The following is a 25,995-nucleotide window of genomic DNA, read 5'->3' on the forward strand; positions in this document are numbered from 1 at the left end:
CTCACAGGCCTCGTGCTCGCCGGACGCCAGCCGGGACCCAGGCTTGCCCCCGCCTCGCCCCTCCCTGCTACTTCGCTGCTCCATGGGCGCTGCACCTCGTGTAGCCCTGCCTGTGCCCTGGAAGAGGGCATGCGTCATTCTTCTCTGTTGGGCTGTGGTGACAATGCCAGGGGCTCTCTGCTCAGCCCAGAGAGACCATCCACAGAGGCCTCCTCTCCCAAAGCCTCCAGTCCACCTTGCCCACCCTGGTCTTGTACCATTCCCGAACACACTGGAGGGTCCCTGAGCACTAAGCCTGCTCCAGGGGCAGGGGAAGGGCTACCCAGGGCCCTGCCTCACTGCCCCCAGCTCATGGCGTAGAGCAGGGCCTCGCCAACCCCGGCCCGGCAGCCCGGGTGGCCCCACCTGAGGAGCGGTCTCCGCAGATGGCACAGATGTGCTTAGTGAAGGACGCCATGTTTCCTGAGGGGTGGGCAGGGACCTTGAGGACGCCATTGAGGCCCAGCGGGGGCTTGATGTCCTCGCTGCTGCTGACGGGGTTCATGGGCGAGTTGAGCTGCAGAGAGATGACAGGGCCGGGTCAGCCGTGGGCAGGTGGCGATGGGGACATCCACTCGACACCCCATGGCAAGGGAGGTACAGCTGAGCCCCACTGCATAGAGCCTCCTCCGGGCACAAGGCCAAGGGGCAGCGGGGCCCCTGCCCGCGGAGCGCCCCCTGCCAGGGGGTACTGAGCAGCTGGCCATGCTAGAGACCCACACAGCAGCATACCCCACCTTCACTGCCATCACCGCCGCAGCACCCCTTGGCTCCACCCCTGCCCATCACCCACATGAGTCAGGCCTGCTGGCAGCTCTGGTCACTCCACGGGAGGGGGCTCGGGGCCCCGAAGCCCACGGAAGAGAGCAGCAGGCCCAGGCACCTGGGGCCGGGCCAGACGCACCCCGGTGCCACACGTCACCACCGCCCTGCAGGACAGTGGTCTCTGGCCTGGACACCCTGGCCCCTGTAAGCCCCGGCCCCGCCCACCAGCAGCCAGGGCAAGCGTGGGAAACTCACCCGGTTGCCCTGGCAACGGCTGCAGCGTGCAATGACGCAGCAGTTTTGGTTCCGCAGCCTCCAGCCCAGCTCTGCAGTCAGCACGGGGCCAGAGGCGGACGGCCGCATCCCGCAGGCAGCAGCTCATCTGCAAGGGCGCAGGGCCCCCGCTGGGCAGTGCCCCCCCTTCCACAAACCCCTGACAAAGGCACGTGATGGGCTGTGCCGCCATCCGGCTGCCATCGTGCCCTGAAGTAGCCTGGAGGCGCCCCTCCAAGGGGAACCTCACTCTTCCTTCCTCAAGTCCCCGAGCCCCAGCGCCCCTCCTCGCGGGGCAGAAGGGAAGAGCTTGACGCCACCAAAGCAGAAAGAGCCCCCAAGTCTCCTTTCACAAGGCTGGGGCGCCTGGATGGATTCTCAGCCGGCTCCCAGTCCTTCCCCGGCCTGGGAACTCAAGGCTGCCGGGCAGTGAGGCTCTGAGCGGCTGATTAACATCCTGTCGTCCAGAAGTGGGCTGCAGCCAGGCCCAAGGCCACTCGGTGTGCGGGGAGCACAGGAGGAGAGGTCCAGGAGCCCCGGGGGAGCTGGGGTGGGGCATCAGGACAGGGTGGCCTATGGGCATCCACAGCAGCCTTGATGCCAGATCCACACACGTCCTCTACTCTGCGGGGCCTTCCCCTTTCCCAGACCAACACCCCAAAGCTCCAACAGGGTGCCAGGGTCCCAGGCAGCAGAGCAGCAGGACAGAGTGAGTCCCTGTGCTAAGCAAGGCAGAGGGTGGGGTACAGACTGTTCACCTGGGTCTCATGCAGGGCCCAGGGGTCCTAGGGAGCAAGCCCACGGCCTCTGAGCTGAGAGGAGCCTCCACAACACTGAGGCTAAGAATGCACAGAAGAGCAGAAGGCCCCGGACCAGAATCCTGCCTGGCCATCCTTCACATGGCTCTGGAAGTCACCAAGCACGCCAGGTCTCCTGGGCATGAACACAGCCCCCCCCCACCCCTGCGGGAACGTCCCCTGAGGGCACAACAGGTGACCCACAATGCTGACTCAGGGTGGAAAGCGAACTGCAGCTGCAGTTGTCCCTGGGCCTCCAAGAGGCAGCAGCGGAAGCTGGCTTCCAGGGAGGAAGGCGCACCAGACAGAGCCCTCATTACCCCGCACTACTAAGAAGTGGGGACGAAAGGACTCTGGAGGGCTGGGACCGTGGCTGAATAGTAGAGTGCTTGCCTAGCATGCACAAAGCTCTGGGTTCAACTCCTCAGTACCACATATACAGAAAAGGCCAGAAGTGGTGCTGTGGCTCAAGTGGTAGAGCACTAGCTTTGAGCACAGAGAAGCTCAGGGACAGTGCCCAGGTCCTGAGTTCAAGCCTCAGGACCACCAATAAACAAAAAAGCCGGGCACCAGTGGCTCACATCTGTAATCCCCTAGCTACTCAGGAGGTTGGGATCTGAGGATCGGGGTTCAAAGCCAGCCCAGGCAGGGAAGTCTGTGAGACATTTATCTCCAATAAACCTCCAGAAAACGGAAGTGGTGCTGTGGCTCAAGCGGTAGAGTGCTTTGCCTTGAGCTGAAGAGCACACGGACAGCACCCAGGCCCAGAGTTCAAACCCCACAACCACGGGGGGGGGGGAAGCAAGGAAGGAAAGATGGAAGGGAGGGAGGGGGGAGAGAGGGGAGAGGCAGGAGGGAGGGAGGGGAAAGGAGGGAAGGAAGGAGGGAGGGAGGGAACACAGAAAGAAGCCTGAAGCTGTGGCCAGGAGCAGGCACTGTCAGGTACTGACACATGCATCCTAGTAGACCTTTAGTCTGGAGCTGGGCCAGAGAATGACATCCAGACAGAGCCAAGGCCAGGGGCTGGACCAGAGAATGACATCCAGATAGAGCCAAGGCCAGGGGCTGGAGTGCCATCCTCACTGCAGGCCTGGGGCCACCCAAGGACTCTTCCAGGCTTCTCCAGTGGCTACCATGTCATCCTCTGACAGACAGCAGACTGTGCAGGGCAGGGAGGAGGGCCGGAAGGCCAGCGTCCCAGCTGTAAGCTGACAGCCAGGAGCTGGAACTATGAGAAATATAGGGAAGCCTACCCCGTGTGTGGAACCCATCCACCCGGAACTGCTGTACAACCAATCTGCCTCAAGAGACCCAGCTCTGTGCCTGCCCTTCCCTGGAGCCTGAAGCGCCGTGCAAGGCTGGGTGAGACCGTTCCATTCCCCTGTTCATACTGTTGGCATTTATTTTGGTTCCAGCATCACCAGTGCCTGACCAGGTCCTCTCTTCCACACCCACCACAACCCACGCTCTTCCAGGCCTGAGTGCTCTCCCTCAGGGGCCTACCACCACCACAAGGCACCCAGACCCAGGACCTGCCCACTGCCCCGCTCCACCCCGGTTCCTAGCCAGCTTTGTCTTCCAGCAGCGCCAGCATTGCCAGCACATGAAGCCGTGCCAGCCCTCCCTCCCCTCACCCAGCACACGCGGCCTCCCACCGTGGCCCCAGGGGCCCAGCTGGCCTCACAGCGGAAGGCTCTGCTGGATCACGGGCCTTGACGCCTCACTTTGGAGGCGCTTCCTAGCTGGAGCCCGCCGAACCCCACAGGGCTCTCAGGGGAGACACCCAGCATTAGCCCTGTGTGGCCTAGACAGGCTCTGGGGCCCCATGAGGAGCACACTCGGGACCCGTCTGCTGCAGCCCTCAGACCAAACAGGAGACGAGGGGCAGCTTAGGTACTGTCCCGGCAACTGTGGCCTGGCTGTACCAGGACTAGTGAGGAGCTACACGGTTCTCTGACAGCCAGTAGTGCTAGCAATGAAGACTGGGGACAGCGGAGGCCATGCTTTCACCTGCCCTCTCAGAGCGGGGCGGGGGGGGGCCGCAGAGCTGGCCAGACCTCCCTCATGCCAGCCCTCGGGCCTTCCACTTGCTTACAGAGGGCAGGTGACACAAAAGGGGACAGAGAACTTCCTATACATGGGCAGGGCCCCCAACCCCTCCAGACCTTGAGTCCCCATGGCAAAGGGTCTCAGCTGGAGCTGGCCTTGAAAGCCACTGAGCTTCTGCACAGCTGAAGGGACCCTGCAGGATCGGGGACCCTGCGGGATCGGGGAGGCACTGCCTGGGAGGCCGTGGCTCATCGGGCATGCAGGCCGGGAGTCCACACAGAGGCGGCTGACGGCTGAGCAGGGCTGGGCAGGGGCCCACAACGCAAGTCCCTCCCGGGTGTGCCACAATGAGAAGGTGGCACGCCGCTGCGTCCCACCCTAGAGCTGCAGCCCAGACTTAGAAAGCCAAAGCCAGGAGAGAGGAGGGGCAGACGGAGCTCTCGAGGGCAGGCCTGCCCACGGAGGACACAGCGCCCTTCAAGGTAGATGTCCACCAGGAGCCGCAGGGGCAGGCGCCTGTCTCTACCCAGGCTCTGACAACAGGCACTCAGGGCCTAGAGTGCAAACAGGAGACAAGGTCCCCCAGCACCCTTGGTAAGACCTGGGCCAGGCCCGCCCCACCAGACAACTGCTTCCCGGTCCACAAATACCCCAGAAAGTCCAGACCAGCTGGGAGAGCTTCAGTGAGCCCCACGTGTGGGCCAGGGTTCCAAGTCCTGCAGAGGACCAGCACCCACAGAGCCTCTGGGAGCCCAGGGAACCCCACAGACCGTCACCGGGAGCCAGCCAGCCCTGCGCCAAGCCTAGACACACCTCACTGCAGGCAGGGGCCACTGCCACCGCCAGACCCAGTATGGGCCAAGTGGGGAGGACCCAGCCCACGCGGCCAACGGGCCAGCAGGGCGACAGCAGACCCTGAAGAAGAGAAGCCGAGCCCACATAGAACGCCACAGTGCAGAGCAGAGCCAGGCCAGCTAGAGGACCCGCTGCGGAGAGGCTCGGCTGACAATAACCTCCCAGGTTATTGGGCTCAGGTCTGTCAGAACTGAGCCCAGCTGAGCTGGCTGAGGGTCTGGCTTAGACCCACGTTCTGAGCCTCTTCTAGGGATGAAAGGGAGCAGCTTCCTCAGGCAGGAACAACACCCCCCCACACACACACACCCATCCTCCCGAGACCCCAGCCCAGCACTCACCTGGGGGCTGCCTGTGCCGAAGCCCAGGGTGGGTGTCGTGGGCACCGACATGGAATGCGGGCCCATGGGGGAGCTGATGACCGAGAAGGGTGGGCCCATGCCGTTGATGGGCGAGCTCAGGGTGCTGATGGGTGAGTGCAGCTGCCCGGGGGAGCCCAGTGGGGAGCCGAGGCCAGGGCCCAGGGACGGGTGCAGCGAAGGGGCAGCCATGGAGCCTCGGCCCGTTGGGGAGTTGAGGGATGAGGAGTTCACCTGGGTGGAGAAGTCTGTAAGACAAGATCAGCAGGAGGTTGGGTCAGAGCAGCCTCCAGGCTCCCAGCCCAGCCTGCTCACTCAGGCTACAATCAGGCCTGCAGAAGAACCCACCCCGAAGGTGTCCAGGCTACACGAGGCTGGAGCTCCCCACCCAGGCACTGTCCATCCTGGCCCTGGCTTGGCCTGGCCAAGGTAAGGCAGGAAACACACAAGGACAGCTGCGCTCAGGAGACAGAAGAGCTGAGCTGCTGTCCCAGGACCTGACCACCAGAGAAAGCTGTGCCCCAGGGGTGGGAGGAGGGCTCGAGGTGAAGGTCCGGAATAAGCCCACCCTCCAGTCATGACTGGCATGTCACAAAGGACTCAGGTTCATTCCAGATGAGGAGGCAGGGCCGAGTTCGTACAGCTGCCTGTGCAGAGCCTGGACCAGCACTGCGAGCTGACCACTCCAAGGCCCTACTTACCAGGGCAGCAGAGATACCTGGCAGTGGCAGCTCAAATGCCAGGTCCCAGAGACGTTCTGCTCCAGACCTGAGTGGGTCTCATGGGGCTCCAGGAGCAAGAGGGGACCAGAGGAGGAAGGGAGCACCTGGCACTTCCCACCTGGGCGAGGGCCCGGGCATGCACCAGGCATGAGACCAGCAGCCCACAAAGCAAGGTTGGGGCGGGGACCTCCCACAAGCCAGCCTTTCATGCAGGATTTCAAAGACCAGAACAAGCAATTAATATCCACCCGGGTGGCTCCCCAGGCTCCCAGGAGGTGAATCCACTGCCCAGGGACCACGGAGACAGGGAGGAGCACGGCAGAACCCAGAAGCACCAGCCACGAGCTCTGCCGACAGGCCAGGCGCTCTGGGAAGCTCAGTCGCCCTTCTGGACCTTGACTTTCAAGGTTCAGCAGAGTCCCGGTCCTTCCTGCTGCCTTGCTTGTCGGAGATGACATGCTCCTCCAGTAAGTCGCACAGAACACTGGCGTAAGGCATGGCTCTGATGAACACATGTGCCCCAGGCTGCGTCACACCATACTCCAGGAAGACCTCGCCACCCTGCACCGAACTCCAGAGGCCATGTCCTAGCCTCACGCTGTGCAGGAAGAAGCCCTGAGCGGTCAGTCAGGGGATGTGTCACCAGCCTTAGGATGCCACTGTCACCATGGACCTGACACTCTGATCAGGCCTGATGCTCACTCAGCATTGCGAGCCTGAATGCAGCGCAGCCTGTATGCCCCTGGTAACCCCAGCAGTTGGGCCAATGTTAGCTCGAGACATGGAGGTCCCTGTGCCAGGACCAGGCCCTCCCAGAACCCCGGCCTGGCCCTATCCTCCAGCTCCTGGCACTTCATCCTGTGTCCCCTTGTAGGCAAGGGGACCCTGGCTCCAATTTATGCAGGTCTACCCCGCCTGCCTGCCACAAGTGTCCTATCTGACTCAAGGGACAGAGCTCACTGGAAAGTGTCAACTGACTCACTGGAGACTTCTGTCATTCACCAAAGTGGGAATAAACCATTTGTTTGAACTTTAAAACACCAATTTAAGGAATCTGGAACCAGATGGCAGTGGCACCTACTGGCTAAGATGGGTACTGCAGACCAGCCCTATTAGCCAATACACTCTGGGACAAGGTGGATGCTACGTATGCCAACATGAACCCAAGGAAGGCCTCCATGTGCAGGGAAGGCCTGGCTGGGGGTCGAGGAGAGGGAGGGCGCAAGGGAACAAAAGAAAATGAGTGCACCCAAGAGAAACAAACCCAAACCCAGCTGCCCATAAGAACTTGAAGTTCTTATAACTGTCCAAGAAGCCATTACCATCACCATCCAAGGCAGATAAGGAAACTGAGGCACCAAGACAGAAAGTGCCCCAAAGTCCAGTTCCTTCGACCTGTGGCCACTACAGCCCAAGCAACACTGCCAGTCCACTAGCACTGGAGGAACATCTAGAGAATCACCAGGCTTTCTGCCTCACCTGGAGGAAAAAACCTGGGCCAGCCATTCCATTCCCAAGCCTCAGTTTCCCCATCAGTGAAGTGCAGAGAGGTATGTAGCCCTGTGCAAGAGTTCTGACCACAGAAGGAAAGATCAGGGGAGGGAAAAGCCAGGGCACACCCATGGGTCAGGAGGACTTGCTCCCTCCAAGCTGAGCCCTGGATCCCCTCTTAGTGCAACCAAGAGATTGTCCCCCTGCTGATTGAGAGCAAGAGAGACAGAGGTGCAAGTTGGCTCCTGTCCACTTCAGCTCTACAGACTTTGCAGGGAAGGGCAAGGCAACCAGATGGGTATATAGGACAGGCCAGAATGGGCAAACCAGACAGGCCTAGAAAGGCCCACTTATGGCCCCTTTCCTCCTTCCTTTTGGTCTCTGAGAACAACTTGAGGGCTTATGGCCAGGGGGATACACTTTTCAGATTCTTCCAGCTTCTCCATGCCCCTTCTCTGGACAGAATGAGGTGAAATGAGCCCGTGGACATGGAACTAGGGAATCCTGGGCCAGCTGCCACATAACCCAGGGGGTCCTTCCTAGCTAGCTGTCCCCAGTTACAGTGCAGGCCGCCATGCCCACCACAAGGGAGAGTTGCTGCCTAGGAGTGCAGGCTCGGGGAGGAAAGCGGACCTCTCAGCATGAGACTCCAGGGGTAACCTGTGCCACGCAGGGGATTGGGACTGGGAGGAGGCCTCTTCAGCTGGGCCTCTTGGACAGTCGTGGCCTGAGCTGCCAGGCTGGTTCTGGGCTTGCTCGCTCTCCCCAACAGGAAGAGGAGGGTGTGGCAGCCGAAAGCTGCAGGGAAAATGAAGGAGGGAAGGAAGGAGGGAGGGAGGGAGGGAGGAAAGGAACCAGGCTACTTAACTGCCAGCTACCAGGGTGCACATACGTTCCCCTGCGACCCCCCCACCCCGCCCCAAAACACCATCCATACCTAGTCCATTTGAAACCACTTAGGAGGGACTCCAATCAGATGGAATAGGACACTGACTAGGAGGAGTGCAGACCAATCAGATGCAGTAAAACACTAGCCAAGAGGAGTGCAGAAAGGGATTTCAGGAAGAAGGTGGGACAATAAGTATGCAAGCCTGAACAGTTTCCTCCACCCTAGGCCACCCCAAGGGCCTACTGGTGCCGGGCCAAGGGTCCCATAATGACTGCTCCAAGTAGCCCCCAGGGCTCCAGGCCCACAGGAGGTGTCCACCAGAACAGTGCTGGCCTCTGCGGGCCTGCACTGCCCCCAGGCCCCCCACCCCCCCAGGCCTTCCTGTTTACACAGAATGTCCACCACAGACACCTTCCCGGAGCCTGGGTAACAATGGGCTGGGTGTGTTTTCTGGAGCCTTTCAGAGAGAGACGCTTTCTGGCCAGGAAGGGACCGGGTAAAAATGTCTAAACATCCTCTCCCAGCAGAGTGAAGCCTTCCACCCGGGTTCCTCGTGAGTGCCCGCCTGGCTGCCCCACCTCCCGTAAGCCACGCTGCGGACTAGAAGGAAGCCTGGCACCACCTGGCCGCCACCGCTCAGGCTGTCCCTGCGGGGCACAGGCGCGAGCCCGCAGCGAGTGAGCCACTCTCAGACACCCCCAAAGACCTCCCCACAAGGACCTCCGGAATGAGGCCAGAGAGGCAAGACTCATCGCTGGCCCCACACCCCACCACCTCATACCCCTTGCCCCTCCCTGCAGGACCACCAGTAAGCCGTGACCCTGGGCGGGAGGGGGTGGCCAGGGAGCTCACGGGGACCTGGGGGGACTGAGGGGAGAGGAAAGCCACCCTGGCCCTGGCTCTGGAGAGATGTCCCAGCCCCACAGGGCTATTAGGCTGCAGTCCAGAAAGGTAAGCAAGAGACAACAAAGAATCCCTCCCCCCAACACATGGGTGCAGAGAGGCAGGGTAAAGCCGAGGTGGGACAGCCCCCGTCCAGGGAAGTGTGCCCTCAGCGGCGAGGGAGGGAGTGTGGTGGCCTGGGCGGCCCCTGGTGCCAGCTGCTCCCAGCGTTACCCGTGTGGGAAGGGGTACCTACCCCAGGGCTCCTGAGCCCCACGCCCGTCTCCTTGCGGATCACCCACTGCTAGGAGTCTCCTGTGACTGAAGGAGGGTGATCCCCCAGGCTTCCAGCCCTTCCTGAAGGGGAACCTCAAAATCCCCACCGTCCCTTGGAACTGCCGAAGCAAGCACAGCAAGCACCGCGCAGGCCGCAGGCCGCAGGCAGGGCGAGAAACTGGCCACAAGGCCGCTCAACAGAAAAGGGCAGCGGGCTCCCTGTCCCCTCCAGAGTGGAGGGCCAGCTCGGGATCCAACAGGAAAGCATGTGGGAATGGGGGGAGCCCAGGGCTAGGGTGGCCAGGGCTCCCATGAGGGATGAGCAGGTGCCCTGCACACATGGAAATGGGGACAGCCCAGGGCTGGGGTGGCCGGGCACCCATGAGGGATGAGCAGTGCCCCGCACACAGCCAGGCCAGAGACGCAGGATGAGCCAGCACCAGACAGGAACTGGGCTCTGAGCAGTGCCCCCGCACCTGACTGGGGACTCCCCCGGAACTGAAACCCTGAGGCAGGCGGTTAGTGGGCCCCCACCTTCCGGAAGTACTGCTTCCCCTGCCACTGAGGAGGGAGAAGTGGCCGCCCTGGCGGTGAGTGATGGGGACGTGGTAAGGGCCATGGGGACGGGGCGTGGGGAGGCCACGGGCGGGCAGAGCAGGGGATGGAACGCCATGGCCCCACAGGAAGGGGCGCTCCTGTAAGGGGCAACGGCCGGTGCTGGCTGCGGTGCACATGGCTGCTGCCCAGCCTTGGTTCCACAAAACCCACCGCTCCCCGGCCAAGGGACCCCGGCAAGCCCTTAGATTGCCCGAGCCTCAGTTTCCCCTTCTGTAACATGGGCATCCAACTGTGGAGGCATAGTGACCCTCCCCGGGCACCCCGCTGCGGGAGCCGGCGGGGGCTTGGCAGGTCACCTCCAGCAGCCGCGAGGCCCACCCACTGCCTCTGCGCTCAGTGTCGGCTTACAGCTCAAGTGGCCTGCACTGAAATTTCAGCTCTTCTGGGGTCAGTCTGACCTTTCCCCACCAAGGGCCGCAAGCCCCAAATCTGCTAGGGGCCAGCCGACAGTCAAGAGAAGCCTGGGCCTGCTTCTAACCCTCCCCTGCCCCAAAGCAGGGTACAAGGCGCCTCATGATGAGGCCCCCAAGGAGAAGCCTCAACCGGCCAGAGGAGCTCATTCCACTCTCCAGCCCAGGCTGCAGACCTAGTCCCCTGCCCTGTGTCTGCAGGGACCCAGGTCCCAGAAGACAGGGAGGAGGGAGGAGCGGGTACCATGAAGCTGTCTCCTCCCCTCCCTCCTCCTCCTGCAGACACCCACAGGCACCCAGCAGGCTTCATCCCCAGCAGACCCACAGAGACTGGCTGGCCCAAAGCACCGACAACACCCGCTCTGCCCCTGCCCCTCCCACCCTCCCTGATGCAGGCAGTGGGGAGGGGGGGGCAGGGAGAATAGGCAAAGGCCAGCCCGTGAGGGGGCCAGAAGGGCAGGGGTAAAGAGGGAGCAGGTGAGGCGGACACAGGCAGGCAGGCCAAAGTGAGACAAGACCCTCCTGAGGGAGAAGCAGAGATTTCTCTCCTTGCTGGACACGTCAGCACAGTCGCATCTCGCCCGGGACACCAGGGAGGCAGGAGTGCCCAGGAGCTGAGCCTCACTGTGGACAAGCTCCTGCCAGGGCTGCGGAGATGAATGTTTCTGAGAGCCTGAGGCGTCTGGACCTTGGCCGTGAGCCTAAGAGGACCAGGCCAGGGCAGGGCACGGGACTCCTGCCTGGCCACTGCCCCATGGGCCCCCCCCTCCCACTCTCTCCAACTTCAAGGCCCTCAGAGCCCCTGATGCTAAGCCCACCTTACTGGTCATTAGCCATGACGGCTCCATGACTCCCTCCCCAAGGGGTGCCACACACTGGGCTCTGCTTGCTTATGCACACGCCCTACCTCCGGCTGCAATCGCCCTTTCCCCAGGGAAGTGGGAGCCAGGGTGTGAAGTGGAGGCGAGGACCCCAGGTGCCGCCGAGGGCCTCTGGCTCCTGACGAGGGAGGAGCACTACACCACTGTGATGGACGCTGGCCGCGCTGCGGGTCCCCAGCAGAGTTGGGGGCAGGAGATGCTCTGGCCAGAACTCCCGAGAGACCTCCAGGAAGCGCGGCCCCACCTTGACCTTCTCTGGTCTCAGCCAGGGGACACCAACCTAAGACCCTTCAGTCCTAACATCCCAAACTCTCAGGCACCCCCCCTCCCCCAGCCTCCCCGCCCCATGTACAGAGCTTCACAGAGATGGCCCACTGAGGCCCAAAGGGTCCAACCCAGGGAAGTCATCTCTACAATAAAGTGCAAGACGGGGCAGTGTCTGTGCAGATGTGCAGCAAGCACACAGCAACTAACGTATCCTACCCCCATCTACCTTACCATCTCCATTATCATCACCACCATCCATTTTAATACCACCATCGTCACCATGGTAACCACAGACATCATCATCTCCACCATTACATCACCACCACCATCCCACCAACAACTTGCACATCATCATCATCATCATCATCATCACCAATGTTACCATCGCCATCATTACTACGACCGCCATCACTACAATCGCCAGTAACTTCAACAGCAGCAATAGCAACACCATAATCACCACCATCATTAATACCATCAGCATCAACTTCAACATCACTACCACTCTAATCGGCACAAGCAACATTACCATCACCACATTATCATCACCGTCACTGTCACCACTACCAATATCAACATCACTGCCATCAACGTAATCACCATCAGCAGCACATCACCACTGCTACTATCACCATCACCAGATCACTATCACCTCATTTCCTTCACCACCACCATTATCCCTGCACCACCACAATCATCACCATGGTCATTCACCATCTCCTGAGTGACCCCTCCCCCTGCCCCACTGTGTAGCTGGGAGACTACGGGCCCCGCAGAGGCTGATGGATTTTGCAAGCAGCACAGGGATAACTTTGGGTTCTCTTGGTCATACTAAGTGATTCTGGGGCTGGGCAGAGAGGAGGAACAGGAAGAGGCATCCAAGCTGGCAACCACCAGCCATACAGCCTTGGGGGTACTGTGGTTGGGCTTTGTGGGGACAGGCTTGGTTGGAGCCCAGCCTCGGTGAGGGAAGTGGGCAGTACAGCCAGGAGGAGGAAGGTGGGAGGAGGGTCTCTCCGTGACCAGGCAGCAATCAGGAAGAAGCAGAGTGAAATTGCCGCACACCTGGGCGCCAGGGCCAAGATCTCTGCACAAAGCCGCCCTTCCGTGCTCACAGCCCACGGCCCTGAAGCCCAGGCCCCTAGAGAGACTGCCAAGCAGTCCGCACAGTCTCACCCCTGATCTGACAGTCACCGTCATCATGGTCTCGGGGCTGTGAGGCTCTGGCAGACGCCCACGATGGTCACTGTTGGAGGTGCTCGGCGGCCCGAACCACTGCAGTACGGATGAGGAAGTGAGCCCTGGGGCTGCACTTGCTGCCAAAGTCAATTCTTCACATTCTAGGCATGTTGGGAGAGCAGTACTGGGAGCGCACCCTGGCCTCCCCTGGGCTGGGGGCGGGGAGGGGCACAGACAGTTCTGGCTGGACTCCTACCAGCCCCTTGACTGTGTCACGGCTTCCCTTTACCTGGGGGACAGGGGCGAGGAGAGCTGTGGGCGTGACACAGCTTCAAGGCCTGCTGCACACAGACCCCTGCCTGGCTCCACCCTGCACTCAGCACAGACACCCCTGAAGCCCCCCTCCACCCCCGGCTTGCCTGTGAGTTCAGGCTTCCCAGATCAGGCCACCGCTGGTTTCTTAGGAAGAGCTGACCCCTAACAGAGACCAGCAGGCAGGCCGGTCCCTGGGAATGCCACAGGGACCGTTCAGGGCAGTGGGCCTCAGAGACGCTTGGCCCAGGGCTGGGCCCCTGCCGCGGGTGTTTCTCCTCTGCCCACCCTGCAGGGAGGGAGGGAGGGGGCCTCAGCAGACCACCCCTCGGTGCCGGCTCATAGCCAGGGCCGGGGCGACCTGGAGAATGGAATCCTGACTGGGATCCAGGACGGGCCTCCACTATGCACAGGTCCTTTCAGGAGAGCACTGAGGGACCTCATTACCTCCCCACCCCCCCACCCCACGCAGCCCAGGATGGCCAGGGGGCAACAGACACCGTGGTGACCTCTCCAGTCTGGCCAGCACTGAAGGCATCGGGCCAGCACGGGAACAATGGCGCTCCGCTGGTACCCAGCCCTGGCAGGGGGCGCCAGGCAGAGATGAGCTTAGGGCCCCCAAGGTCCTGACAGCTGGCTTCTGGCCTCAAGGTGTGCCCTGCACAGTCTCGCCTCTCATCACAGACCTGCCGTCTGAGCTGGCACTGCGCCCTGCCAGTGGCTGGCAGATGCAGAAGCCAGAGAGGCCGGCCGATCCCGTCACAGAGGCGTGTGACCGACAGGGCGCCGAGGAGCTGCGTGAACCCGCTGGTGGTGTCCTCCCCAACGTGTGCCCCGCACGAGACCCATGATCCAGGAGCCTCTGGCACACACAAGGCAGGTAACCATCACCATCCCTAGAAACACAGGCTCTGCGGGGTGACAGAGACACACTTCAGTGGCCAACACTGTGGCTCAGATGCTGACAGGGCTGGCGCCGAATGACGCGCACTCCGGAAGGAAGTGCCTGCTGGGACCGCATGGTTACCCATCCCACAGAAGGGAAATGCCAGTCAGACCCAAGCTGAACCTCCTGCCTGTGTCCCCACCAAAGCTCACCCTCTCCCTTGGCCACGAGGTTTGGCGGGACTCACACACGGCCATGGGTGCTGGGAAGTCCTACGGTTACACCTAGGGGGTGGACGGCAGCCAGCAACCTAGGAGGAGGCTCACCTCTCTGAGGCCAGGTACAACCGCCTCCCTTTCAGTCTGTCTCCCCGACCTATCTCCAACACCGCCAACACCTCCGTGGAGCCCACCCAGACCTTCGAGGAGGTTGGGCGGGAGGAAGACGGGAACTGTCAGAGAAACCTCAACTGCCCCGCAGCTTCTGGGGGACGTGGGGGCCTCGTAGACTCTCGGGCAGTTTCTCTTCAACAGGAAAAGAAATGATTGTTTCGCTTTGAGCCGCATTGCTCCTGGTGCTTGGAAACCTCGCCACCCACCCACAGCTCTGTCGCGGAACCCGCAGGCCCTGCTCTGCTCAGCTCTGCTCTGCCCCGCCCCCGCCCTGGCTGCTTTCCAAACCCATTGTGCCCCTGACGGCCTGCTGCAGGGCCCGTGGCCACACCCTGCCCACACAGCGTGACGGGACTCCGTGCCAGGGACACAGGGACAGTTACGTCGAAGACTGGGGTTATCAGGGCAGACACCATCCCTGGGCCCCGCGTGGGGACAGCCCCTCCCAGGGACATCCCCGAGGCCTCCTGCTGCCTACTTGGCACCGCTGCTTTCCAGGCGCAGGCAGTGCCAGCCGGGGCTGCCTGAACAGGGGAGCCTGGACGGCAGAGCATCTGCCCTGCGCCACCGTCAGACACCAGGCCCTCTGGGGCCTGTCCCCACCACCTCACGAGCTCAGCCCATCCGGCACCCGCACCCTCCCTGGGCAAGGGCTTCCCACGCCCACATGACTTAGCAGCAACCAACGTGGGTGCCCGCCCTGCGCAGGAGCACAGCTGGCCGGCTTCTGCAGAGAGCAGGGACTCACCCATGAGGCAGATCGAGAATGGGACTTCCCCACTCACCACCCACAGCCCAGGGCCCCCCATCCCCACCCCCACAGGGACAGGGCCCACAGCACAGCTCACCACGACCTCACCCCACATCCTCACCCACAGCTAACAGAGCAGCCTCCACAGGACCCTCCTGCTCAGAGCCTGCTTGGGCTCCTCAGGGCTCTGAGAAGCCGCCGTAGCCCCAGAGTCCCAGGCTGGGCCTCGGTGGCTCAGTCCCCACTGTCCCAGCCCAGCTGTGCCCATGGGCTCCACTCCCAGATGAGAGACTCCAGACCCCTCACCACATGCAGGCCTGTGTTGGCTGGTTAGGTTCTGCACCCTTTCCTCCCCAGACCCTGGCCATGAGGGGAGGGCAGTCCACCCTGTACCAGGGAGGTGTGCCAAACCAGGGAAACGCAGGCAAGCACAGGGCCAGACCCCCACGCTCACAGGCACAACCTGTCCACGGATGCCACAGGCGGTCCTCATCCCCACGCTCACAAGTATAACCCATCCACGGATACGACCGACAGGCCTCGTCCCCACACTCATAGGTATGACCCGTCCACAGAAGCCACCAAGCCTTCTCCTCATCACAGAGCTGCTGTAGGCCCAACCTGCTTGCACCAAGCCCTTTCCTCCTCACCGGGGCTGCTGCAGCCCAGTGAACGAGGCAGGGGCTGGCGGGTGGAGTGGCCGGCAGCCATAGAATGCCTCTCTCCAGGCACTGGGTGACTGCGGCCTCCATCCACATGGCCCCTGACCCCTCTATACAGAGGAGGGAGTGGCCAAGCTCAGACCTGACCCTGGAGAATTCAGAACACCCTCCACACCACTGTCTCCTCACCACTGGCCACCTGGCAAGTGTCCACCACCATGCCATCACCAGAACAACCTCCCCATTATAACCTCTGTCCCAAGCGCCTGCCCCACCCAGCCACGCAAGTATGCAGTCTCCTCTCAGCCACCCACTGTCCCTACCCGCTGCCTTCTGGCCTGCCTGGCCTCGCCAACATGCATGCCTCCAAGTCCCCCATGCAACCCAGGGGCCAGGCCAGGGCTGGAGCTTGGTGGTAGAGTCCTGGGGAAACAGCCCAGCATGCCCTCCTCCTGGCCAGTTTCTGAACACAGGCCTACCACCCCTGTGTATTCTGGGACTGCCAGAGGGCATGGGGGCAGGGGATGGGCCAGAACAGGCCAGCCAGGTGACTGGCGTGGCCCTCCCAGGACTAGCTGTGCTGAGGCATCCGGGTGACTGGCCCCTCACCAGGGGGACTGGAGCCTCGTGAGAGAAGGGCCCACTGGGAGGGAGGCTTTGGTCACAAACCAGCAGCCAACATGCATCCTGACCTGGAGAAAGTGAAGGACATGGCCTCCGTGCCTAGCCGCGGGACAGCATCCCCGGAACGCTCTTAGAGGCTCCAAGACCACCTCTGTCCCAGCACTACAGCTCCGCTGCGCCCCACCCTCTTGAACTCACAAAAACCTGGACACCTGGGAGCCCTAGAAACTCCACAACACAGCAGACAAGAGTTTGGTGAAGTACCACCTCCCAGGGCAGAGATTAGAGGCAAGAGCACAACCCAACCCTCACCTACCCAGACGCAGAAAGACCACAGAAACGAGCCAAGAAAGCCTGACACACTTGAAACAGCTGTCGCCAATGCCACACATGCTGCCCCCCCCAGATGCCCTCAGTCACAGCCCAGTGACTCAACTCTGAACACAGTGCCCGAAGACGCCTCAGTTGGCTTCTCAAGGAGCCGAACAATCAGGAAGAGGTAAGTGTGGCAGCAAGAAGCATCTGACAGCAGCGCCAGAGAAAACTTAAAATCAGACAAAGGACACAGCAGCCGGCACGTGCCAGCTGCTGCCGAGGAAGCGCCACCTCCCGCGTGGAGAGCCGCGTGTAAGGAGAGCGTAGGCGTGGTCTGCACACACTGAGAGCACCTGGCCTGGCCACCAAAGGCCCACAACAACCCCCACCCCACGCACAGAGGCTGCAGCCACCCCACAGTTCCTGAAACACACACGCGCACCCGCACACCACGCCCCGCGGAAAACATGCCTCGGCTCCTCTTCAGAGGACAGGGCCGGGAAGAGCAGCCTGGAACTTTCTCTATAGACGTAATCATGAAAATTTTAGCACATCAGGATAGCAGTGACCCTGCCGTGGTGTTCTTCCTGCATCTGTTTTACAAAGCAGCAAACCAAAATTGTCTGCGGCCAGCGGGGATGAAGCCCTGCATGCAGCTCCCACCTGCTAGAGGGGCTGCTAGAGGAACCTGCTAGAGGGCTGTGAATGCAAGCCCTCATTCACGACAAAGCGGAACCTGAGCCCCAGAGCCGGTGTCCTCGGCCGCATGAAGCCCAGGCTCCGAGGCTCAGGCTCCCAGCCCCACCACCATCACACGCACACACACACACACACACACACGCGCGCGCGTGCGTGCGGCACTCATTTCCAGTTTCAGGCCAGGTGATACTTCCCACACAGCTTGGCCTGTCTGGTACTGAGGAAGATAGACAGAGCAGCTATTTAAAAGATCTGGAATAGAACCATGGTGGTATACACCTGTGACTTCAGCACTCAGGGGGCAGAGGCAAGAGGATGGTGAGTTCCATACCACCCTGATATACATAGCAAGACCCTCTGAAAAAGGAGGAGGGGAAGGGAGAGGGGAGGAGGAGGAAGAAGAGGAGAGAGAGGAGGAAGAAGAACAGGGAGAGGAGGAAGAGGAAGGGGAGGAGGGGGAGGAGGGGGAGGAGGGGGAGGGGGAGGGAGAGGAAGTGGAAAGTCCAGATGTAGTGGTGAATGGAAATCAGGGGGATCACAGTTTTGAGGCCATCCAGAACAAAATGTTATCAAAAACCCATCTCCATCAATGTGCCAGTCCCATCTATAAGCCCAAATACATGAAAGGCTATAGGTAGAACTATAGTTGAAATAGGCCTTGGACAAGAATGTGTGACTCTATCCAAAAAAATAACTCAAGTGAAAGAGGGTTAAGGGTGTAGCACAAGTGGTAGGGTGCCTGCCTAGTAGCAAGGCCCTGACTTCAAACCCCAGTACCACCAAAGAATCAAGGAATGAATGAGTGGGTTGATATGCCTCTGGCTGGCACCCTGGCAGCTACATCTGGATGGGTTCCTCCCTTAGTCACATGGCGGCCTCAGAAAAGCCCCAACTCTGAGCCCCCAGAACACGAGTACTGAGCACTCGGTGCCCTGGCAGTGAGCAATCTCCTCGTATCTCTGGATGGGACCCAGGAGTGCGGCGGGAGGCAGCAGGGCTCCAGCGGCAGCACACGGTACAGCCCCAGCTCCTCACAGCTACCTGGCCGCTCTGAGGGGCTGCCAAACCTCACCATACCCAGAAACCGCAGGTAGAGGAGAAGGCCAGGCCCACGAGGGATGGGGCCAGGCAAGCCGGGGTGGGGCCGGGCAGCCAGTCCAGGTGACCAGCTGCTCCAGGTGACCACCAAGAAGCATGTCGCCGCCCATCCAGCCCGGCCTCTCCTGTGAAACAGTCCCCAGCACCAGGGGTCCTGTCCAGAGCCTGAAGGCAAGGACAGCCACTCTCCTACTCCAACCCAGAGCCTGGACTTCTGGAAGTTTCTGATTTGAGGAAGAAAGTCTCTGGCTCAGACCCAGGGGAGGCCAGAGGGTCCAAGGTCTCAGCTCAGGCTGAAGGCACTGGCAGACGCAGGCGAGCACATGGGCACCGGCCACCCTGCAGGGCACCTGCTAGGCTCACTGCACGGAGCGTCTCTGTACCCTGCACCCTACAGACCCCCTCCCCCAGACCTCAGGGAGACCCTCCCTGGCCACGCAGCCCCCCCACGCAGCCTTAACCTGCCCTCACCTGCTGGCCGCCGGCGGTCCCCGGCACGCCAGGGCAGGGCCCCTTCAGAGAAGGAGGTGAGAAGGTGCAGCCGCATGGCCAGGGCAGGCGGGAGGGCCCACCACGGCAGCGGCCCCATCAGCTCCTGGCCCGCCGGCTCGGGGGCCCGCCGTCTCCTGCGATGCAGCGTGGCAGCTAGGCCCACAGCAGGAGCCGGAGGGAAGGCAAGGACGCGCCGGCCTCGAGGCAGCTGGGCACTTGCCGGGAGCCAGGACTGGCTCTGCCCCGTAGCCCAGTTCCCCTTTCCCAGGGCCCGCCCAGCCCACCACCCTCACTCAGACACCTGTGGCCACAGGCGGCTCCCAATGCCCGAAACCAAGGGCTTCTTGGAAGAGGACGATGGCCTGCCTCATTTCCTCAAACTGACACACAACCATGCAGCCTGTGCACGTGGGTGCGGTGATGGCTCCGGCTGCCACCCAGCAGCAGGCCTGCTCCACAAGCCAAACCCGCGTACCTGCCCGGGCCTGGGCCCCACTGCTTCTCAGCAAGGAGGCAGCATGGGGAGCCTGGCCGGTGAGGGCGGCACTGGGGTCCTGGGGGACGGGGGGAGTCCTGCCACCGGCACACAAGGCCAGACCCGAGACCAGGAGTCAGGGGTCCGGGAGTGAGGGTGGGGCTGGAGAAGAGCTCACAGCTGGGGAAGCCAAGCCTGAGCCGCCCTGGACAGCTCAGCCTCCTGGGGCTGTAAGGGCACCGCTGCTGCCCGGGAGAAGCAGGCCTGGGTGACTCCAGGCTCCTTCCAGCCCCACGAGCTCATTCTTCCAGGACACAGGGTGTCTTTGTGTGGCCTATCAGTCAAGGGCCCGGCCCAGGCTGGCGGTAGGAGCAAGGGCACAGAGGGGGCGGCTAGAGCCTTCAGCCCTCCTGGCCCCAGGTCTGGTCCTCAGTCCCTGCCCCCAGGAGGCCCAGCCCCACCCGGCCTCCCTGCTCAGACAGCCCAGCCACAGGAGCCAGAACCCAGAACAGGCTGCCCTGACGACTGGACGCACGCACTGCCAGCCAAAGGTCTGTGCCTGTCTCAGGGAGGGCATTCCTGCTATTCCACCAGCTGGGGACACAGGTTGCAAAGATGTCTCCAGGGTCCCCAGGAAGCAGAAGTCTCCTGCTCTGGGCAGTAGCCATGTATCACATCTATCAGACTCTTCCACTGGGACTTGGGGCTGGCCCTACACAGGAGGTGGACACTGCCTGGTTGAGCACGTGGACCCCCCACTGGCCACCGCAGCCCGGACACAGGGATGCAGGCGGAGCCTTTCTTCCTGGAAGACTCTCATGGAAAAGTGCCAGAGAAAGCCTCACACCCAGGCTGCCTGGGCTGACAGCCAGCGGTAGCCCTGCCTGGCCCCCAGCATGCCCCACGCTCAGCCACAGGGCTTCCACTGGAAACGGGGCCTGCCGAGGGGGCGGGCCCTCTGGGCCTCCCTCCCATGGAGATCTGTGTTCTATGGAGCTTCCCCGCACCACATCTCAGGCTCCATCCTTCATCAGCACCCTGAACTTGGCCATACAGAGCTGCACTGGCCCCTGGAAGATGACACTGTGCGCTAGAAGTGCCCAAGAGCCCATCTCCAGGGTAAGAGGAGGTACAACATTCCTTACGCTCTCATGTGCCTTGAGTTTTGTCTCACACGTGTTACTGAAAATAACGACCCAAGCCCACAGCCTTACTGTAACAAGACCCTGGCCAGACCGTCCCCAGACTGCTACTGCCCCTCCAGGGTGGTGGCCAAGGCCCCTTCTCCCCCTGTTGCCACAGCTCCTCCCTCTGTCTGGGTTACTGGCTCCAACACCAGCCTGGGCCGGTCCCTTGGCTGACTTCTGAACGTGCCTGAGATGGAGGGGGACAGGGCGGTTCCACCTAGCCACCTCCTGTGTGCCCGTCCAGCCAAGGGCTTCACGTCCTACAGACAAGCCAGGCCAATTCTGTGGCAGTGGGTGGTCAGCCATGACCCCTTGATTCTCCCGGCTACCTGCAGGCCAGGCCAGAAGGGCAGAGGCCGTGCTCCTGGGGTGCGAGCCCTGAAAGATCCTCTTGGCGTGGGCCCAGTGCAAGCCTCATCACTGGAGAACTCTTGTCATCTTAGCGGCCAAGGAGGTGGCAGTGCCCAGGGGCCAGCCCTTCCACCTGCCCTCCACCTGTCAGCTGACAGGTGAGGCCCAGGACTGCAGGGCACCTCTCGAAGCCAGAAACCTTGCCTCTCCCTGCCTCAAAAGACCCTGTGCTCGGCTCTAGGCACCCCTCAGCTCATAGCCCACCCACCCACCCCCACACCCATCTCCTGCCTCCCCACCAGGGCTCAGGAAGGATGAGAAGAGGTAACCTCCCAGACGGAGCCCAACCTGCCAGCTGGGACCTCAGGTGGCACAGGGCTCAGTTCCGGGTGTCTCTCCAGGGCCCACCTATCCGTGCCAGCACTGGGGAAGGTCACTGGCCCCACTCCAGGGCCCTGCCTTTTTTTTTTTTTGTCGGTCATGGGGCTTGAACTCTGGGCCTGGGCGCCGTCCTTCAGCTCTTCAGCTCAAGGCAAGCGCTCTACCACTTGAGCTACAGTGCCACTTCCGGTTTTCTGGTGGTTTATTGGAGATAGGAGTCTCACAGTCTTTCCTGCCCAGGCTGGATTTGAGCCGTGATCCTCAGATCTCAGCCTCCTGAGTAGCTAGGATTACAGGCGTGAGCCACCAGCGCCCGGCTCCAGGGCCCTGCCTTTACATACCCACACCGTTTGCAGGTGTGGGGACCTCACCTGAGATTCAAGCGGCACTGACCTGGACCTACGGTGACACCACCTATTTCCTGGCCAGTATGGCCCTTCCTGGGGCTGGCCCAGCCAGACTTGCTCTAACATCTAGCAGATTCCAAGATGTGTTAGGCGCCCAGCTCAGGACTGAGGCAGAGTTGTGAACAGCAGCAGCGTAGGGTGGGCAGAGCAGCAAGGACCAGCTCTCTCGGGGACCAACCTCTGCCATCTTCCCAACCCAGTGACAGCAAAGTCCCGTCAGTAGTTTGGCGTCAGCCACGGTGGAATGCTCACGCCTTGGGAACTGGACCACATCACCCACCTCCCCCCAGTCACCCGTAGGCCTGGATCTCACACATCCACTGTTCCAGTGAAACAAAGGAGCCGAGCTCCTGCTTCTGTCTACCCATAGAGCCAACAAATCCAAGATGGCAGCCTGGGCCCACCCCTGGAGGTCTCTGTTCCTAAGCCTGCAGGCCTGGCCCTCCTCCCCTGCTAGATGTCGTGGGCCTGCCCAACACCTGGCACACAGGAACTTCCAACCACAGCCCTCACTGCACTCCGGCCCTCACCCCTCCCAGACAGAGTGCTGAAGACCAGGAGAGTCTGGACCCCAGCCAGAGCCTCTGTGCCCAGTTAAAGCAAACACCCACACACCACCCAGACCTCAGCTTCCTTCCTACCAGCACACAGCTAGCAGAGAAAGCACAAGGGAGTGGAGAAGGGGCAGGGAGCAGATGAAGCCCCCTGGAAGTTAAACTTGGCCCCAGCCACAGCCTCTGGCCCCCTCACATCCTAGCTGGGTGATACGTATGTGTGTGCGTGCTGAGACGGAGGATCCTCAGAGGGTGGGGAGAGGCCTGGGGAGGCCCGCTGACCGCCACACCCAACACCAGACCCTGCGCTCACTAACCAGCACCGGCAGGTCTCAGCACCACTTGAGCTGCACCCCCACCTACATTCAGTTCCTCCTGAGGGCCATCATCCCAGAGGCCCCGATCCCAGAGGCCCCCATCCCAGAGGCCCCCCACCCCGCATGACCCCATCCCACAGGACCCCCCATCCCACAGGACCCCATCCCACAGGACCCCATCCCACAGAACCCCATCCCACAGGACCCCCCACCCCACAGGACCCCATCCCACAGGATCCCATCCCACAGGATCCCATCCCACAGGATCCCCATCCCACAGGATCCCATCCCACAGGATCCCATCCCACAGGATCCCATCCCACACCACAGGACCCCATCCCACAGGACCCCATCCCACAGGACCCCACCCACAGGACCCCACCCCACAGGACCCCATCCCACAGGACCCCATCCCACAGGACCCCATCCCACAGGATCCCCCATCCCACAGGATCCCATCCCACAGGATCCCATCCCACATGACCCCATCCCACAGGACCCCATCCCACAGGACCCCATCCCACAGGACCCCACCCCACAGGACCCCATCCCACAGGACCCCATCCCACAGGATCCCCCATCCCACAGGACCCCGTCCCACAGGATCCCATCCCACAGGATCCCATCCCACAGGATCCCATCCCACAGGACCCCATCCCACATCCCACAGGACCCCCCATCCCACATGACCCCCATCCCACAGGACCCCATCCCACAGGATCCCCCATCCCACAGGATCCCATCCCACATGACCCCATCCCACAGGATCCCATCCCACATGACCCCATCCCACAGGACCCCATCCCACATGACCCCATCCCACAGGACCCCATCCCACAGGACCCCATCCCACAGGACCTCCATCCCATGGGCCCCCCCAGAGGCCCTCCATCCAAGAGGTCCCCCATCCCAGACGCTTCCCAGAGCACCTACCATGTGAGGCCACCCACAGAGGATCCACCCACAGAGGGCTGATGCACACTGAAGCCACCCACAAATCCTGACCAGGGTAGCTGAGGGAGACTGCTAGATCCAGGAGCCCCTTCTCAAATTCACCGAGGTCATGCTCACTCACGTATCCATGACTTGCCCAAGAGGACCTGTGGTCATGGTGGGGGCCACGCAGGCCCTGTCCAGTGGCATGGCCAACAAGCCCTCTCAGCACCAGGTCTGACCCTGAACATGCGTAGTGGGCTCACCCTGCCCCTCTAAGTCTCAAGGCCCAGCTAGGCCCTGATCCTGAGACCCCTTAGCACCCTGGATCCAGGGAGGCTCCTTGCTTCCCACGACCATTCCGGCCCTGCCCAGCGGGGCCTGGCCGCCCCTCATACCACTCCTAGGCCCTGGGAAGCCAACAGCAAGCCCTAGCAGGTAGCGACAACAGGCCCTGCCCCCGCTCCAGGTGAGTGTGATTCCTGGGCTGGCTGGCAGGCATACCACCCCTAGTCTGCACAAACACCTGCCTGCCTGGGCTTGATGCTGGCAGGCAGGCAGCGGTGCCAAGGCCAAGCTGGGTAGAGATGGGCCCTGGGAACCAGGCGTCCTGAACACTGCGGGGCTGCCATGCACTCTGCCATGAAAGACGAGGCAAAGGCCCCGAAGGGCAGGTGGCCCCCAGCCCCAGGGGCCAGGCTGCCTTCCAACCACCAGGAGAAACAGCTGGAAGGCCAGATGGAGCCAGCCCAGGAAGCCATGGGGCTCTGGGGACCACAGGATCAGGTCCCCAGCACTGCCTACAGGTTTAGAGTTCTGGGCAGGCAGGCCTTCATGCTGGGGTGAGTGACCCCCAAAGCCCACAAAGCAGGGAGGGCCCAGGCAGAGCCAGACAAACCAGGGAAGGGCCTCAACTCTCCTTGCCTGTCACAAGGGTGCTCAGGCTCTTCTACAAAAAGGGAAGCCAAGGAGAGAGGCTGTCAGAGAAGCAGCGCTTCTGGGGACAGCTACATCTGGGCTCAAATCCTGGAGTGGCCTCTTACCCAGAACCAGACACCAAGACTCTGCCACTGGGGCTGACCGACTCCCCCCCTACAGCCTCTCACTCTCCCCAGCTCCTCCCCCTTTCCTTCCCCCTCCCCACCCCACGCATAGAGCTTATCTGTCCCATCCTACACAGCACCTTATCTGGAGATGTCTACGGATAGTGGGCAGGGTGGGTCCGGGACCCACGCTCTGAGAGCTCTCAGACAAATGACTGAGTGGAGACTCTGCTAATTGACCCACAGGCAGGTGAAGCAGAGGCAAACCAGGCACTCTGCTCCCACCAGAGGGAGCAGGCAAGGAAGCAAAGTCACCGCCAAAGACAGCCAGGCTCCCACCCTGGACGCTCCCAGCTGGGAGACCCACCGGGACAAGCCTCCTCCGGGGTCTGGAGGCGGTGGATGGAAGGGAGCTTGGAGCTCGTGGTCTGGGCAGGCAGCCTCTCTTGGGAGGCTCAGCGGCAGCAGCCTGCAGACACGGCGGGCCCAGCAAGCCCCGTCTGGGGTCAAACCCCCAGGACGCCACCCTCCCCTCACCACTGAGCTGTCTCTGGGCCTGAGAGCCACAATCCTAAAACGGGGTGAGGTGGCCAGGACTGACCCGGCGCCATCCCTGGACCACTCCTGAGGAGCAGACACAGGAATGTCATGGCCTCCTCTGGGTGGCACCAGGACGGCTGCAGTGGAGCAGAGGGCAGGGCTTCTGGCCATGCCAGCCTGCAAGGCCCACCCCCTGACAGCAGTGCAGGGACACAGAACACGCCTCTCCTCCTGAGTCCCAACACCACCCCAGCTCAGCCCAGCTCTGGGCACGCCCTCTAAGCCTGGATGTTGCGGGGGTGGGGGGGTGCCCCACTCAGCCCCTGCCCAGCTCTGGGTGGGTAAGACAGTTCTCTGGAGATGGAAGCCAGCCCAGGCAGCAAGAAGGCACCACTGACGCACTGAGGGCCTGCAGTTGACACCACCTCTCAGCATCTAGGATCCTGGTCCCGCACTGACAAGTACAGAGCTCAGTGGCCCACGCAGGTGGCAGGCTCCACCGGGGCCCCAGCCCAGCCTTCCGCTCACACAGCATGACCCAGACACCTCCAGGGAAGCTGAACTTACACTTGCTGGTGCCAGTGAACAGGTGTTCAGAGAGCGGTTACCGCGACATCGGTCCTAACAGTCCAAGGCCAGCAAAAGCTAGAGGGACAAATCAACTGGATGTCTTCTTGTGAGAACCATTTAAGAAGCAAGTCCAGCAAAGCAGCCATGTTGCAGGCAAGGTCCTGGTAAGAGCCAGCACTGGAGGCTGCAGGTCACCAAGGGCTGCAAAGGGACGGGGGGGGGAGGGCGCTGGTCCTTGAAGCAGAAGGGAGGCCAGA

The 25,995-nt window shown here is 61.9% G+C and overlaps 1 protein-coding gene across 3 annotated transcripts in view; it reads right to left on the minus strand.

Annotated features, from left to right (window-relative positions):
* The window catches only part of Rxra (retinoid X receptor, alpha), an 82,792-nt gene that overhangs the window by 19,915 nt on the left and 36,882 nt on the right, over positions 1 to 25,995 (minus strand). Inside the window, exons 1-3 of one of the 3 annotated variants that reach the window (XM_013029442.1) lie at positions 14,274 to 14,342; positions 5,117 to 5,382; positions 406 to 556 (exon numbers count right to left, since the gene is read on the minus strand). In XM_013029442.1, the coding sequence (XP_012884896.1) occupies positions 406 to 556; positions 5,117 to 5,326 (361 nt within the window). In that variant the 5' untranslated portion in view covers positions 5,327 to 5,382; positions 14,274 to 14,342. Of the gene's footprint in view, positions 1 to 405; positions 557 to 5,116; positions 5,383 to 14,273; positions 14,343 to 25,995 lie in introns of those variants that run through there. The other 2 variants (XM_013029445.1, XM_013029444.1) reach the window with 2 other exon arrangements.

This window comes from Dipodomys ordii, unplaced genomic scaffold (assembly GCF_000151885.1).
Source record: "Dipodomys ordii isolate 6190 unplaced genomic scaffold, Dord_2.0 Scaffold118, whole genome shotgun sequence".
In the NCBI taxonomy this organism is placed as follows: Eukaryota; Metazoa; Chordata; class Mammalia; order Rodentia; family Heteromyidae; genus Dipodomys; species Dipodomys ordii.